Source organism: Salmo trutta, chromosome 33 (assembly GCF_901001165.1).
Source record: "Salmo trutta chromosome 33, fSalTru1.1, whole genome shotgun sequence".
In the NCBI taxonomy this organism is placed as follows: domain Eukaryota; kingdom Metazoa; phylum Chordata; class Actinopteri; order Salmoniformes; family Salmonidae; genus Salmo; species Salmo trutta.
This window is the reverse complement of record NC_042989.1, coordinates 27,183,383-27,201,121: the sequence shown is the minus strand read 5'-3', so window position 1 is coordinate 27,201,121 and position 17,739 is coordinate 27,183,383. Positions and strand designations below refer to the sequence as shown.

Sequence of the window (17,739 nt, the reverse complement as noted above, 5' to 3'; positions counted from 1 at the left end):
ATCCCTCCCCATTCTTCGCCCTCTATCCCTCTCTCCCATCCCTCCCCCTCTCTCCCTATCCCTCGCCCTCTTTCCCTCTCTCCACATCCCTCCCCCTCTATTCCTCTCTCCTATCCCCATCCCTCCCCCTCTATTCCATCCCCATCCCTCTCTCCCATCCCTCCCCCTCTCTCCCATCCCTCCCCCTCTATTCCTCTCTCCCCATACCTCCCCATTCTTCGCCCTCCATTCCTCTCTCCCCATCCCTCGCCATTCTACCCCCTCTATTCCTCTCTCCCATCCCTCCCCCTCTCTCCCCATCCCTCCCCATTCCTCGCCCTCTATTCCTCTCTCCCCATCCCTCCCCATTCTTCGCCCTCTATTCCTCTCTCCCCATCCCTCCCCCTCTATTCCTCTCTCCCCATCCCTCCCCATTCTTCGCCCTCCATTCCTCTCTCCCCATCCCTCGCCATTCTACCCCCTCTATTCCTCTCTCCCATCCCTCCCCCTCTATTCCATCCCCATCCCTCTCTCCCATCCCTCCCCCTCTCTCCCCATCCCTCCCCCTCTATTCCTCTCTCCCATCCCTCCCCATTCTTCGCCCTCTATTCCTCTCTCCCCATCCCTCCCCATTCTTCGCCCTCTATTCCTCTCTCCCATCCCTCCCCATTCCTTGCCCTCTATCCCTCTCTACCCATCCCTCCCCCTCTCTCCCCATCCCTCCCCATTCCTCACCCTCTATCCCTCTCTCTCCACACCCCTCCCCCACATCCCTCTCTCCCCATCCCTCCACCTCTTTCCCTCTCTCCCCATCCCTCCACCTCTTTCCCTCTCTCCCCATCCCTCCCCCTCTCTCCCCATACCTCGCCCTCTCTCCCCATACCTCGCCCTCTATCGCTCTTTTCTCAGTCCAGTGTGAGGTCTGTCTAGAGCAGGATATGGTATTTGAGTGCGCGGGGGACCCTGTTGATGACCAGTCTGCCATCGTAGCTGAGTGAGGCAAAGAGCCATGGGTCTGCCGAGGACCACTCCACCGCGTATACACTGTCCTCATGCTCCTCATAGGTAGAGATGATACTGTCCTGCAAGGGCTCCTTAGTCCTAGAACACACACACACACGGGTGAGGTGAGTTGAATAGGGAGAGTTAAGGACAAGGCTGCCTACCACACACAAACAAAGGTCTAGTTAATTTACTCAGTCTCTGTTCAAGGTCTGGTTGTGATTATACCAGGTACAGTACTCCTCCACACAGCTGACCCTGGCTTCCTATACACATACTAGGCTAGTTACTGTATCCTTTAAAAAATATCTATCTATCTATCTATCTATCTATCTATCTATCTATCTATCTATCACAATGTGTAGTGGTAGAAAGTCGGCCCAGAAACGGAACAAAATAGGGAATGGCAAAGAATAGCAGAAGTTCATGAAGACCAGAGTACGGGGCTGAATCAAATGTATCAAAAATATGATTGCTAATAACTGGACAACTGTTGCACTGAACATGAGATGATGGATACAGTAATGACAGTGGACAGTTATGGCTGAGGTTGGTCCAAAATGGCTCAAAGGGGGGCCAGTTCTGGACAGATATGTCAGAAAGTGGACAGTGTTGACAAGTTATGACTGAGTGGACAGATATGTCAAAGGATTTGACTTAGGGTCCATACTTCTCATCCTGGTGGTTGTCCTCTCCGTCGCTGAGGTCATCGTCGTCCACCAGGTGACCGAAGGGCTCGGAGGAGATGGACACCATGTTGGACAGAATCACCCTGCTGTCACTGCTGCCGGTCAGCACCAGCTGGTCATGAGAGTGGTTATAGCGCACGCTCCACACCCTGGGCACACACAGGGAATCAGTGAATGGGTGTTTTTAATCCATCCTATTTTAGTATCTATACATCTCTTTTTCCTTTTCTCCACTATCCGTCTTTCCCTCGGAGTGCAGGTTGACGTTTATTGTCATGAGTCTTGTCCTGGAGGCAGAACTGAGCAATTTCTGCTAGATGGGCCAGCTGAAAAGTCAAAATTGGCTATATCGTAAAAATGTATGAAAACAAAATGAGCTTTATGGTCTTAATTTAAGATTAGCAGTGTGGTTAAGGTTAGGTTGATTTTATGACTTTGTGTCTGTGCCAGCTAGTGACCACAAGTCATGACAATAAATACCAACCTGCCCTCTGGCTCTTCAGTACATTTGTATGTGGTAATTGAGATGGATATGGGCTTTGTTTCTCTGCTGTTTAGTTTGTACTGCCGTAAGGTGTTGTGTAATGATGGTTAGTCAGTCTCTCTCTCTCATCCTAGGGCAGAGCACAGGGGTGGATCCTAGCTCCTTATAGAGAAGGATTGAAGAATAACTAGGCTGTTGACAGACAAGCTGCCTCAGCGCACTCTTTCCTCTTCCCTTCTAAAAACAAAATTGTCCCTAATACCAGAGCCCTGACGCCCTCGAAGCACTGTTCAGAAAACACTGGTAGGCTGGAACATCCTACCCATCAGAATAGTATCACATCTACACTGTTAAGGATACATTTGGCCAGTCTATCTGTCTTTCAGAGATAGCATCCTGTGTGTGTGTGTGTGTGTGTGTGTGTGTGTGTGTGTTTTTATCATGCAGTGATTGGTGTGCTGCTCTAGCTGCAGCAACGGCATGGCTCTCAGACAGTCATTATCTGAGAGCGTGTCTCTACAGACATAGTACACACACCCCTGAATACTGCAGGGCACTGTGTTCAGCTAGCTACTTACATAGCCCTGAGCACTGCAGCTCATCACAGAATAGCTACAGTAAGCACCTATAACACACAGCTGAACACAGGGCCGGTCCGTGCCATTCTGCTGCACTAGGCGAGAAAAAAAAAATGCTACCCCCTGCAAAAGTGGAATAGTCCCATTAAGTAAAATGACGTTGAAAACCTATGATGTATTTTCCAGACGTTGAAGTGTGGTTCAATTTAGGTTCTGAATGAAAGGTGAAAAGACGTATTTTCCAGGATGTTGAAAAATCATATTTTTCGGACGTTGAAATCTGGTTTATTTTCTGTTTTGAATGAAAGTACAAAATACTTGTTTTCCGGATGTTGAAAATACATATTTTTCTAGATGTTGAAATCAGGCTCATTTTTGGTACTGAATGAAATGTGAAAATACGTAATTTATAGGCATCTATGTTTGGGCCAAATCAAGGCTGGTCCCGACTGGACAAAATCTGAACCAAACAAAGGTCTATGATTGGTTCAAATTTGGGCCGGACCGGACCACAAATCAATGTCCGTGGATGTTGAAATCAAGGCCGGTCTGGATCACACTAAATCTGAACCAAACATAGAAGTCTATGATTGGTTCAGATTTTGTCTGGACCGGACCAAAAACCAAAGTCCGTGGACGTCGAAGGCCAGTCTGGACTGCACCAAAAAACTATGTCCGAAAGGCATCGGCGTCGGCCCGTGCTTATAGAGGTGTAGCCTAAAGTATTGCCTGAAATTTAATTTTATGAATGCCCATCTATGTGGTAAGCCTACCATTTGTAAAACACCGGACGGGACCAAAAAAAGACGTCCAAAAGACATTGGCTCGTGCTTACTGGGGCGTAGCCTATTATGTCGGCTGCAATGTGACTAATCAATTTGCCTATTTAAGCTCAGAGCCTATTTGCAAAGCGTTTACACAGCGGGAAATGCAAAAGTATTTTATTTTTTCGCAATGATCAGCTTGTCAAAAATTGACGGATACAACTTGAAACCACTGATGAGGTGAAACTCCTGGACAACAGTTGTGATTGTCCATTCCATATTGTCCATTTTACTTTGACCTGTCCTGTTTTTAGGATATGTTGTTTTTTAACATGACAGCACATTTTTTATTTAGGTTAGGCTATTTGATCGGAGAAACCGGCATGATGTAAAAAATGTCCGTCTCATTACACTGTCATACATTTTAGGCTACAGAAAAGGCCACATACTCCTTCTACAATATCCTATACAGTATCTGCTACATGATTTATGTTAGATGATTTATTTGATGGAACGTTGGTGGAGAGTCGCAGCGATGCATCTCTCCAACAGCACTCTGGAGAGGCGGGAATGGACAAGCTAAATATTTTGTGCCCCTACCTTAAACAAAGTGTGCACTGCTGATCACAGAGCGGCATCAGCGCTCACCTAAAAAGCACATATGCCACTAGTTGAGAGAAATTGTCATTGTTTTTAGGCAGAATTATGAGAGGTTTTATATGTCGTTGTTGGAGGTGAGTCGGTCAGTTTAGCTCAGAAAATGCCACCCTTGTCAATCTGCCGCAATAGGCGGCTGCTTAATCCTGCCTAATGAGCAGGCCGGCCATGCCGGAACGTGGCTGTGCAATGTACTTAACCTCTGATGGACAAGTTCTTTACATGAATGCATGTTTGTAGCAGCACCAAACTTCTTGTCATAACTAGACAAAGTATATTTTGACAGGCCCAGGCCAGTATATACAGTAGGGTAAGCACACGTACATGAGTGGGATAGGACTGTTCAGTGTCCTTTGTTAGCAAATTGATGCTTATTGGTAGGAATGATGTTCATCTTCTGTTGGTTGTACAAAGTGGGGGTTTGAGGCTACACCACAAAGATGGGAAAAATGCGGATGTATCTGCTGTGTGTGTGTGTGTGTGTGTGTGTGTGTCTACAGCGCAGCACAGGTGCCCACCAGTGGGAGTGCTCTTCCAGGTTCTTAACTGGCTCGTTGATGTTTCTCACGTCCCAGAATTTGACCTTGCAGTCGTCCCCACAGCTGGCCAGGTAGTACTGTTTGTTAGGATTGAAGTCCAGGTCTCGAACCAGCTGCCCGTGAGCATTCTCAATGCAGTAGATCTGACTGGGGACAAGAGAAAGAGGGGGAATGATAGAGAAAGAGTGAGAGAGAAATGAGGAGAGAGAGAAATGAGAGAGAGAAAGAAAGGAGAAAACACCAGAGCAACCCTCCCTGATGACATCAATCAGAGATAGAAGCCTGTAGTGGGGCTGTACACTGGGTGAAGGCCAGACTGGATTTCCTGTCCTATAAAAGCCTGACTTGTTATAAAGCCAGGAGTCATAATCACACACGGCCTTGACTTCCTGCTCCTCTGTGCTGGGGAGAGGTAAGTGTTGAGGCAGATGCTTCAGATGCTGTTTGTTGTAAACCTTCTCTCCTCTTAACTGGACAGGAACCTACACCTTTCCTCTCATCTTCTTCCATCATCTTCTCTTCTGTCCCCCCTTCTCCCTCCACTTATCTCCCCCTCCCCATTCCTCCCTACCTCTCCTCTCCCCCTCCATTCCTCCTCTCATCTTTCCTCCATCTCCTGCTGTGATGACTGAAGAGGAACCAGGGCGGCCTATGGAAAAGCATTGCCCACAGTGCTCCCTGCTCTCCTCCACCAAACACCATGTACCCTGCCATCTCATTAAAAAGGGAGGTAAAATACAATGACCTGATGGCTTCAATGAGGTCAGGATGACAGTCTATGGCTCTATGACTATATGGTTTGGGACGTCACAGAGTGACCAGACACTGGCATCAGCTCCCTCCCTCTCACCCCAAAAAATGTCAACAGCGTTTCATCTTGTGGCTTTTAAAATGACTTGAGATGATATTTTGATGTGTAGCATTTCACACCGATTCGGTGTTCCGGTGTGTGTGTGTGTGTGTGTGGTGTCACTCTGCTGTCATATGCACAATCTGCCCCCGATTGACTGACTCCTCTGTAACTGGTGTGACCTCTGGCCAGGGTGTGACAGTGTGTGTGTGTGTGTGTCGTAAACTCTGTCCTCCATGGTAAAGGACGCACAGGGGAAATGGAGCAGGAAATTGGGTTAGTTTCGGTGCTTCCAGAATGCTTCCGAGCATCCTGCTCCGCTCCCACCACCTAGCAAATATAAAATGGAAATCCTGAGCAAAGCCTGGCTGGAACCCTCCTGACAAAGTATTAGGGATTATAGAACTTCCTAGCTTAAGCCTCCGGACACAGTGAAACTAAATCTACTCGTTCTCCCTTACGGCTGTGAGGGCCAAAACAAGCTATTACACACAGGAACATGTGCACACACACACACACTGCCCCCTCTAACCTCAGTCTGGGTGATACATCACTATGCTGAGGGGATGGACTGGATATCACACTCATCACAGGTCTCCGTTTCTATGACAACTGCAGTTTCATCGTTTATCAAAATTAAAGCCTAGCTTTGAGAGGAGTTGGGAAGGAAGGAGGGAGGGAGAGACTGTCCATGCACAAAAGTAAGGGATCATTACATCTATATTGTGGGTTGATTGAGAGATATCTTTATGGCCAATAATAAAGCAATTCTTGATGCTTAAAAGTCTCAGAGCAACAAAGTGTTCCTAGTGTTACTCTGTAAATATGAACAGCCATGCCAATAAACTCCCAAAAGTATACAGTTGAAGTCGGAAGTTACATACACTTAGGTTGGAGTCATTAAAACTCGTTTTTCAACCACTGCACAAATTTCTTGCTAACAAACTATAGTTTTGGTAAGACGGTAGGACATCTACTTTGTGGATGACACAAGTCATTTTTCCAACAATTGTTTACAGACAGATTATTTCACTTATAATTTACTGTATCACAATTCCAGTGGGTAAGAAGTTTACATACATTAAGTAGACCGTGCCTTTAAACAGCTTGGAAAATTCCAGAAAATGATGTCATGGCTTTAGGAGCTTCTGATAGGCCAATTGACATCATTTGAGTCAATTGGAGGTGTACCTGTGGATGTATTTCAAGGCCTACCATCAAACTCAGTGCCTCTTTGCTTGACATCATAAGAAAATCAAAAGAAATCAGCCAAGACCTCAGGAAAAGAATTGTAGACCTCCACAAGTCGGGTTCATCCTTGAGAGCAATTTCCATAAGCCTGAAGGTACCATGTTCATCTGTACAAACAATAGTATGCAAGTATAAACACCATGGGACCACGCCGCCGTCACACCGCTCAGGAAGGAGACGCATTTTGTCTCCTAGAAATGAATGTACTTTGGTCCGAAAAGTGCAAATTAATCCCAGAACAACAGCAAAGGACCTTGTGAAGATGCCAGAGGAAACAGGTACAAAATGATCTATATCCACAGTAAAACGAGTCCTATATCGACATAACCTGAAAGGCCGCTCAGCAAGGAAGAAGAAGAAGCCACTGCTCCAAAACCGCCATAAAAAAAGCCAGAATACGGTTTGCAACTGCACATGGGGACAAAGATCGTAGTTTTTGGAGAAATGTCCTCTGGTCTGATGAAACCAAAATAAAAATGTTTGGCCATAATGACCATCGTTATGTTCGGAGGAAAAGGGGGGGATGCTTGCAAGCCGAAGAACACCATCCCAACCTTGAAGCACGGGAGTGGCAGCATCATGTTGTGGGGGTGCTTTGCTGCAGGAGGGACTGGTGCATTTCACAAAATAGATGGCTTCATGAGGAGGGAAAATTTTGTGGATATATTGAAGCAACATCTCAAGACATCAGTCAGGAAGTTAAAGCTTGGTCGCAAATGGGTCTTCCAAATGGACAATGACCCCAAGCATACTTCCAAAGTTGTGGCACAATGGCTTAAGGACAACAAAGTCAAGGTATTGGAGTGGCCATCACAAAGCCCTGACCTCAATCTTATAGAAAATTTGCGTGAAGAACTGAAAAAGCGTGTGCGAGCAGGGAGGTCTACAAACCTGACTCAGTTACACCTGCTCTGTCAGGAGGAATGGGCCAAAATTCACCCAACTTATTGTGGGAAGCTTGTGGAAGGCTACCCGAAACGTTTTACCCAAGTTAACAATTTCAAGGCAATGCTACCAAATACTAATTCAGTGTATGTAAACTTCTGACCCACTGGGAATGTGATGAAAGAAATAAAAGCTGAAATAAATCAATCATTCTCTCTACTATTATTCTGACATTTCACATTCTTAAAATAAAGTGGTGATTCTAACTGACCTAAAACAGGGATTTTTTACTCTGATTAAATGTCAGGAATTGTGAAAAACTGAGTTTAAATGTATTTGGCTAAGGTGTATGTAAACTTCCGACTTCAACTGTACATCTGACATTTCTAAATAAACCCATAATCTATTTAATGGAGAGGTATAATATTTCCCACACATCCAAGCATGGCTGAGGTTCTCCAGTAACAATAATGTTGTGACCGGTCTGCCATCCTGGGGACAGCAGATGAGAAGGTCATGGATGATTGAAGTGACAGACAAAGTTCGGGAGGTTAACGTCAAATAAACAAAACACATGTCGCTCGCAGTAGACAACTTTGATAAACTGTTAGTATCAAACTGCTAAGGGCTGAGAAAAATCCACTTTTTCTATCCCATCCTTCTAAATAACCAAAACATAGCAAATCATTCTGGTTTAGATGTGAACAGCACCAGTGGGCTGTAATGTCTGTAGTTCTCTGTCTGGGTGAGATGGCTGTCCAATTCTATCCTGTTTCCCATTGTTGTCGGATGCCAGTGTGACTGTTTGAGTCCCTGCAGTGAGTCTCTCGACCCAGAGTGTGATGGAACAAATAGAACTAGCATCAATCACACAGCTCTGCTGTCTACTCTCTCTCTTCCCTAACACGCCTGGATACATGGGGATAAAACACTTTATTGAAAACACATCCGCTTTACAGATCAAGTAGAGGTTAGTGTGGTTAGTAAGCAAGTAACTCACAACAATGTTAAATTGAAACGTAAAACATAGCTTACTATACTAAACATAGCATACTATACTATTCACACCAGGGTTTTCATTATCCGGTAATTGCTGGCTTTTGCCCCCAAAAAACAAAAGAGGCGATAAATTAAAATTGTAGCTAACCAAATTGACCAGGAGAAAAAACAAATGGTAGGCAGGCTATCAGCGCATCACCCACCACTTTACAATGTGAACCGTAGGCAGTATGCATTTTGAAAACATATTTAATTGTTTAAAACCTGAATGTTTTACTTCATATTATGAGGCATGTCTTACCTTGCTTATAAAACCAACCATAGAAAAGTGGAGGCAATTATTTTATAAAGAATTCACAGGCAGCGCTTGAGTTTCAAGTTTGGGGAAGCATACAAATCCTCCTACCATCTGCATGTCAGTTATGATTGTGCATTTTCATGGAACCGTTTCATTTCAATAATAACGTTTCCGTTTCTCAAAATCATTGTCACGTGGTTAAATCCTACAAATCTTAATTAAAATGATACAAATATAAAAGTTAAAATTAAACTAATGCGAAAGCACCAGCCTCTGCCATATGGACACATTGCTTGATAAACCATGATCATTGGTGGCAAAATAGCCTAAATGAGCGCATAGTGAAGTGCAATATTGTATCAAATCAAATAAACTGGATCCTTCCAGAAACTGTCTCTTGGGAACTTGCAACATTGTATAAAATAGCCTATTCCGGGCCCAGAGTTTCCCGCTGAGCTGGCACAGACAGCTGTTTCTGCGCAAGACAAAGAAAGGTATTTTATGACGTTCCATTGGATATATGGGATCATCAGATGATGATGATATTTTGCTCTTTCACACCGAGGCTTGGTGATTATCGAGGGAGAGATTGTTGGCAAGATAATTCAAATAGGCCAACAGAGAGGAACTATTAGGCTATAATTCGCAATATGTAAAACAAAAACAGACTTTGTTGACTTACTGTGTGAGGTGAAGAAAAAATAACTGAGAAGCTAAGCATATTAGTGGTGGACCTGGTGACTAAGACAATCAGAAATCAAACATCCCCAAATGGGCACTTTCCTAGATTAGCGTGCAGCAGGCCAGGTAGGCAGCTACTACACGTGCTCAAGTGTGCACGCCCCCTCAACATTAACATGACAGAGAAACCAGACCGATGCTCATTGCCAGTGGCGGTTCTAGCTTTTATGGCTCCCTGGGCGAACACAACCGCCCCCTTCTTCTTGTCTCAACTAGAGTTCGACCGGCATGGCCGATTAATTAGGGCCGATTTCAAGTTTTCACAACAATCGGTAATCTGCATTTTTGGATGCCGATTATGGCCGATTACATTGCACTCCATGAGGAAACTACGTGGCAGGCTGACCACCTGTTACACGAGTGCAGCAAGGAGCCAAGGTAAGTTGCTATCTAGCGTTCAACTTATCTTATAAAAAACAATCAATCTTAATATAATTACTAGTTAACTACACATGGTTGACGATATTACTAGTTTAACTAGCTTGTCCTGCGTTGCAAATAGTCCTGCATTGCCTGTTAATTTATCATCAAATCACAGCCTACTTCGCCAAATGGGTAATGATTTAACAAGCGCATTCGCGAAAAAAGCATTGTCGTTGCACCAATGTACCTAACCATAAACATCAATGCCTTTCTTAAAATCAATACACAAGTATACTTTTTAAACCTGCATATTTAGTTAAAAGAAATTCATGTTAGCAGGCAATATTAACTAGGGAAATTGTGTCACTTCTTTTACGTTCTGTGAAAGCAGAGTCAGGGTATATGCAGCTGTTTGGCTTGTTGCGAACTGTTGCGAAGTCCATTTATTCCTAACAAAGACTGTAATTAATTTGCCAGAATTTGACATAATTATGACATAACATTGAAGGCTGTGCAATGTAACAGCAATATTTAGACTTATGGATGCCACCCGTTCGATAACATTTCTGAACGGTTCCGTATTTCACTGAAAGAATAAACGTTTTGTTTTTCGAAATTATAGTTTCCAGATTTGACCATATTAATGACCTAAGGCTCATATTTCTGTGTGCTTATTATATTATAATTAAGTCTATGAATTGATATTTGATAGAGCAGTCTGACTGAGCGGTGGTAGGCAGCAGCAGGCTCGTAAGCGTTCATTCAAACAGCACTTTCCTGCGCTTGCCAGCAGCACAGCTCTGTTTATGACTTCAAGCCTATCAACTCCCGAGATTAGGCTGGCAATACTATAGTGCCTATAAGAACATCCAATAGTCAAAAGGTATATGAAATACAAATGGTATAGAGAGAAATAGTCCTATAATAACTACAACCCAAAACTTCTTAACTGGGAATATTCATGTTAAAAGGAACCACCAGCTTTCATATGTTCTCATGTTCTGAGCAAGGAACTTAAACGTTAGCTTTTTTACATGGCACATATTGCATTTTTACTTTCTTCTCCAACACTGTTATTGCATTATTTAAACGAAATTGAACAGGTTTCATTATTTATTTGAGACTAAATAGATTTTTAGGTATTATATTAAGTTAAAATAAAAGTGTTAATTCAGTATTGTTGTAATTGTCATTATTACAAATATATATAAAAATCTGCCGATTAATCGGTATCGGATTTTTTGGCCCGACAATAATCGGGAGTTGAAAAATCATAATCGGCCGACCTCTAGTCTCAACATTTTAAAATTATACTCAAGACACATTATCTTCACACATATTTTAGATGCTTTCACCGACAGCCTCAACTCAATAATCAGCTTGGCCTTTTGCCACACTCGCTACCTATGAAATTCTTCCTCATATGCCATTTCTCTCCTGTTTTATTGGTTTTCATACCGTCTTTTGTTGTCCAGGGTTTTTACACTCTTATGTAGGGGTCATAAAAATAAATAAAATAACACAATATATGTCACAACATGTCTAGATATGTCATGACAGTGTTATGACCATATTATAAACAGGTTATGACAAGTTATGTCAGCTGTTATGACATATTAGGACATGGTTATGACCGTCATATGATGCTGGGCGTCAAGTAAAGTGTTACCCGCAGTACTGTATGCTACTGCACAGTACAGACAAACTAGAGAGGCCAGTTTGACTGCAGCACTGCATTGCGTTTCTGTATGCATCCTGCGTTGCATGTTGCGGAGGCAGGCCTTACAGTTGTCGCACAGCTGACAGTGTGTGTGCTGCCCTCTCACTGCGGAATGTGGGTGCAAACAGGGTTTGGGATTGATGTACTTAGAGAACATCCCCTATGACAGCCCCAGCCAGCAATAGAGCAGGACACACACTCACGCTCACACACACACACGCGCGCTCGCACTCGCCCTCACACGCGCTCGCCCACACACGCGCGCTCGCCCACACACGAGCGCTCGCCCACACACACACACACGCTCACACACGCTCACACACGCTCACACACACACACGCTCACACACACACGCTCACACACACACGCTCACACACACACGCTCACACACACACACACGTGCTCACACACACGCACACTCGGTCACGCACGCTCACGCACATGGCCGGTGTGTACTAAGTCTTTAAGTTTCCTGTGTCTTTAAGTCTGCTGGAGAGAGCAGTAGACAGCGTTCTCCTTCAGTGTCCCTAAGTGGGGCCAAGAGGGGGGCAGGCCGGTTTGGGCTGGCACACAGTGTGACGAGCCAGAGCAGACACACAGCAAAGAGGATGTCTGAGGAGCCACTGGACCGTGCTCACAGGCTGCCATCACACAGCTGCTGCACCAACTGGACACATGCAGTCACACACACACTGTCACACAAAAACAGGCACACACACACTCAGCTCAAACACAGCACACTCTGCCAGCTCGCTCACACACACTCAGCTCTCACACACACACACACACACACCACACACCCCCCTCACACACTCACACACCTACACACACACTCAGCTCTCACACACTTACTCAGCTCTCTCACACACACACACACACACACACACACACACACACACACAGCTCTCCCACACTCAGCTCTCCCCACACACACTCAGCTCTCCCACACACACACACACTCAGCTCTCCCACACACACACAGCTCTCCCACACACACACACTCAGCTCTCACACACACACACACACACACACACACACACACACACTCAGCTCTCACACACACACACACACACACACACTCAGCTCTCACACACACACACACAGCTCTCTCACACACACACACACAGCTCTCTCACACACACACAAAGCTCTCTCACACACACACACACACACACACACACACAGCTCTCACACACACACACTCAGCTCTCACACACACACACTCAGCTCTCACACACACACACACTCAGCTCTCACACACACACACTCAGCTCTCACACACACACACACACACACACTCAGCTCTCTCACACACACACACACACACACACACACACACACACACACAGCTCTCTCACACACACACACACACACACAGCTCTCTCACACACACACTGCTCTCACACACACACACTGCTCTCACACACACACACTGCTCTCACACACACACACTGCTCACACACACACACACTGCTCACACACACACACACACACTCAGCTCTCATACACACACACAGCTCTCACACACACACACACACACTCAGCTCTCACACACACACACACACACACTCAGCTCTCACACACACACACACAGCTCTCTCACACACACACACACACACACAGCTCTCTCACACACACACACAGCTCTCTCACACACACACACAGCTCTCTCACACACACTCAGCTCTCACACACACACACACTCAGCTCTCACACACACACACACAGCTCTCTCACACACACACACAGCTCTCTCACACACACACACTCAGCTCTCACACACACACACTCAGCTCTCACACACACACACACACACACACACACACACACACACACACACAGCTCTCACACACACACACAGCTCTCACACACACACACAGCTCTCACACACACACACACAGCTCACACACACACACACAGCTCACACACACACACACACACACACAGCTCTCACACACACACACAGCTCTCACACACACACACACACACACACACACACACACACACACACACACACACACAGCTCTCACACACACACACACACACACTCAGCTCTCACACACACACACACACTCAGCTCTCACACACACACTCAGCTCTCACACACACACACACTCAGCTCTCACACACACACACACACTCAGCTCTCACACACACACACACTCAGCTCTCACACACACACACACACAGCTCTCTCACACACACACACACACACACACTCAGCTCTCACACACACACACACACACACTCAGCTCTCACACACACACACACACACACACACACTCAGCTCTCTCACACACACACACACTCAGCTCTCACACACACACACACACTCAGCTCTCACACACACACTCAGCTCTCACACACACACACACACACACTCAGCTCTCTCTCACACACACACACACACACACTCAGCTCTCTCACACACACACTCAGCTCTCACACACACACACTCAGCTCTCACACACACACTCAGCTCTCACACACACACACACACACACACACACACACACACTCAGCTCTCTCACACACACACTCAGCTCTCACACACACACACTCAGCTCTCACACACACACACTCAGCTCTCACACACCACACTTTCCTGTAGTTTTCTAATATTTTCTCTCTCTATACTCTCTCACCCTCATTCTTGCTCTCCCTCTCCACTCCTCCTCTCTCTCAATTTCTCTCCAGCGCTTTGGTGTTACCGGAGCAATCGATAGAGAGGTGATTATTATTCCTCTAGCAGAGCCCACCTCCTCCCTCTCTCACCATCTCTCTGTAATGATACTGAGTGTATAGTGGGGGTATAGCAGATAATGTACGGATATGAATGTGGCTTTAAGGTCAATGTTGGTAGTGGGTGGATAGGTGGAATCAATGTGGGGGTGATAACCTATCGACTCATCCAGATGAGGTATTCTGTTACTCATCTTTGGTCTGTCCAGTTTGGGTGGGGTATGGTAGGAGCAAGAGCATCACATTGATCCTTAGTGTAACCACCCAATAAGGACCACATTTAATACTAGAACTCATGGTTTTCTAATACTAATGACTAAAAGTATAGTTATTATACTACATAGTACAGTACTACAGGACTATAAATAAGTGGTTGTTTAGAACATAATGGCTGAATATAGTTAAGTATGTACCATTACCTCATGGTGCGGAGGTCCCAGCCTCTGATGGCTGTGTCGTTGGCTGTGGCCAGCTGGGTACAGTTGTGATGTGGACTCCACTTCCCAGCCGTGAACTTCAGTTGACCTTTACCCTCTAAGGTGGCACTGCTGGAGATCTGGAAGGGAAAGGGTTAACGATTACTACACCTGAACACACACATGTCAATCATGGGATATGGAGAGGTAAGAGTTAATGTATTGATGGATCTGTATAGACAGGCCTTGCCTAGTGTACTGTATAGCTGACCTCACCCTCCTTCACACAGCAGTCAATGACAGGTTCAATGACCCTTCAAGGACCTTGTTTCCACTGTGAATATCTATATACTGTTATGGATCACCAGTTTGACCATGATGGACCCTCTGAGACTGTACTGACTCATTTCATACATCTGCATGTCAACCTCTATCTTTACCTACAGTAGATAATAATAATAATACAGGGTCACTGAACAATCCAATTTATAAGAATCCCCCTCTCTCTCTCTCTCTCTCTCTCTCTCTGCAGAGCTGTATTTTATCGATTATTCCCTTATTGCACAGGCTAGGGAAAGTCGCATTATCTCAGGTATAGAGGGAAGAGAAGGGAGAGGAGGGCGGTCAGGAGGAGAGAAGGTAGGGGAACGAAAATGGGGAGGGGGGGAAGGAGATGAAAGGAATGGGGTGGATTGAGAAAGAGAGGAGAAGAGGTGAAGAGAGGGGTAGAGAGAGACAGAGAAAGAGAGATCCATACACCCAAATGTTGTTATAAATGTGATTATTGCGTTGTACATTGGCACAGCCTCGAGGCCTGCCTAGCTCCCAGCTATGTTAGAGCTAACCATATTAGCAGCACTAACGAGACAGCATAGAAAGAAAACTGAAGGACGCCTACCTTTAGCAAGCAGCGTCAGATAAAACATTGCTATCTGCCAAATAGTCACGCATTTAGGGAGAGTGTGAACCGACTGTGTCGGAGCGTGTGTGTACAGTCGCAATGGATAAGGTGTGTGGGTGTGCCGTGAGCCGGAGAAGATGTTCTCACTCAATTCCAGCAGTGTCTCTAATTGAGCACGCGCACACACACACACACACACACAATTAATCCACCCTGGACCCATGAGACAGACAAATCCATGGTGCAGCTGGACAGACAGACAGGCCTGTGATGAACACATCAGCCTGAGAGCCTCTGATAGAGGGAAGGGATGTGGGAAAGGGGGGAGGGATGGAGGAGGGGGAGTGGCTGAGAGGGATAGAGTGGAGAAGATTAGCATTCTCAACAGCACTGGAGGAATCTGTCTTGGCTGTCAGGCTCCTCCCCCCTCCCTCTTCATTTTTAATGGCTGCCATGTCCAGGGCAAGCTGTGTCACTTGATAGCTCTGCTGCTCTGCAGCCCAGACTGACGTCAGTGTCACTGCACAGGGGGGACACTGTGCCTTCCACTAAGACTCATCTGCACACACAGAGTAGGAGAGAGTGTGTGCGTGTCTGACTGCAATATCTTGACGAGTGAGTCTTCACAGGTTTGCATTATGACGGACGGACGGAATCACGCGCACGCACGCACGCACAAACACACACACACACACACACACACACACACACACACACACACACACACACACACACACACACACACACACACACACACACACACACACACACGTCAAGTCCTGTGTTATGTCCTGTTGGGCCTGTGACCTGGCTGGCCTGTGCAGATCTCTGTACGAGAACATGAATTTGGCCTACTAATTACGTAAGCCCATTATTCATGAAGCACCTCCCTACAGCATCCAGGCAGCTAGCTGCTAATGGAACATAAACTGACCAGCCTACACAGTACAGTGAGTACACACACTTCATCTCTACTATAGAACTACGGATGTTTTAATAACAGAGGCAGTGGAGTGGAGAATCCGAACAGTAAATAGCAATGTGGAGACCTCACTTCATTAGTAGTGGGGATGGCACTTCACTGTCAGAGGAGAGAGTTTCTCCTAAAGAGTATGACCACCAACTAGTCCTGAGTAGACCAACTGTGTGATAACAAATAGTACTTTGGACATGTACCTTTTAATAGATATAGTTCAAAATAAAACTAGCTTGCATGGGGGTTGGGACAGGGCTGTGGTTAAAACAGTACATCTTCTTATACAAGAAGCACTTAAAAGATCAACTGAGCGAGATGGCGTTGCAACGAGCAGCACCGCAGACACTGAGATGGGCGCGATGCAAGAGTTTGCTCTCACACAGTCAAACAGAGTGCTGTATCTCTGCATGTGCACGAGTGCGTTTCACGCTGCTACATCCTGATAGCTACGGGACCCAAACAGCAGAGAAGTTTACCCTTGCGCTTCAATGCTCTAGTTATTGAGGAAAATGAGCAAATATGTTTACGTTCCTGCATGCAACACCATCTTGCTGGAGTCTACCTTTAACTATTTGAGGTGGATCCCAAAAGCTGAAAGGCAGAAGAAAACCTAGCGGAGCCACTGAAGCTAGCCCAGATACAGGGTGTGTTTCAGTAAGGAAGAACACCTAGCGGAGCCACTGAAGCTAGCCCAGACACAGGGTGTGTTTCAGTAAGGGAGAACACCTAGCGGAGCCACTGAAGCTAGCCCAGACACAGGGTGTGTTTCAGTAAGGGAGAACACCTAGCGGAGCCACTGAAGCTAGCCCAGATACAGGGTGTGTTTCAGTAAGGGAGAACACCTAGCGGAGCCACTGAAGCTAGCCCAGATACAGGGTGTGTTTCAGTAAGGGAGAACACCTAGC

The 17,739-nt window shown here is 45.7% G+C and overlaps 1 protein-coding gene across 2 annotated transcripts in view; it reads right to left on the bottom strand.

Annotated features, from left to right (window-relative positions):
• Positions 1-836: 836 nt before the first annotated feature.
• The window catches only part of LOC115172773 (EARP-interacting protein homolog), a 41,826-nt gene continuing 24,923 nt past the window's right edge, over positions 837-17,739 (bottom strand). For both annotated transcript variants that reach the window (XM_029730512.1, XM_029730513.1), the window contains 4 exons: positions 14,961-15,097; positions 4,672-4,839; positions 1,652-1,819; positions 837-1,080 (listed from right to left, as the gene is read on the bottom strand). In XM_029730512.1, the coding sequence (XP_029586372.1) occupies positions 906-1,080; positions 1,652-1,819; positions 4,672-4,839; positions 14,961-15,097 (648 nt within the window). In that variant the 3' untranslated portion in view covers positions 837-905. The remainder of the gene's footprint in view (positions 1,081-1,651; positions 1,820-4,671; positions 4,840-14,960; positions 15,098-17,739) is intronic.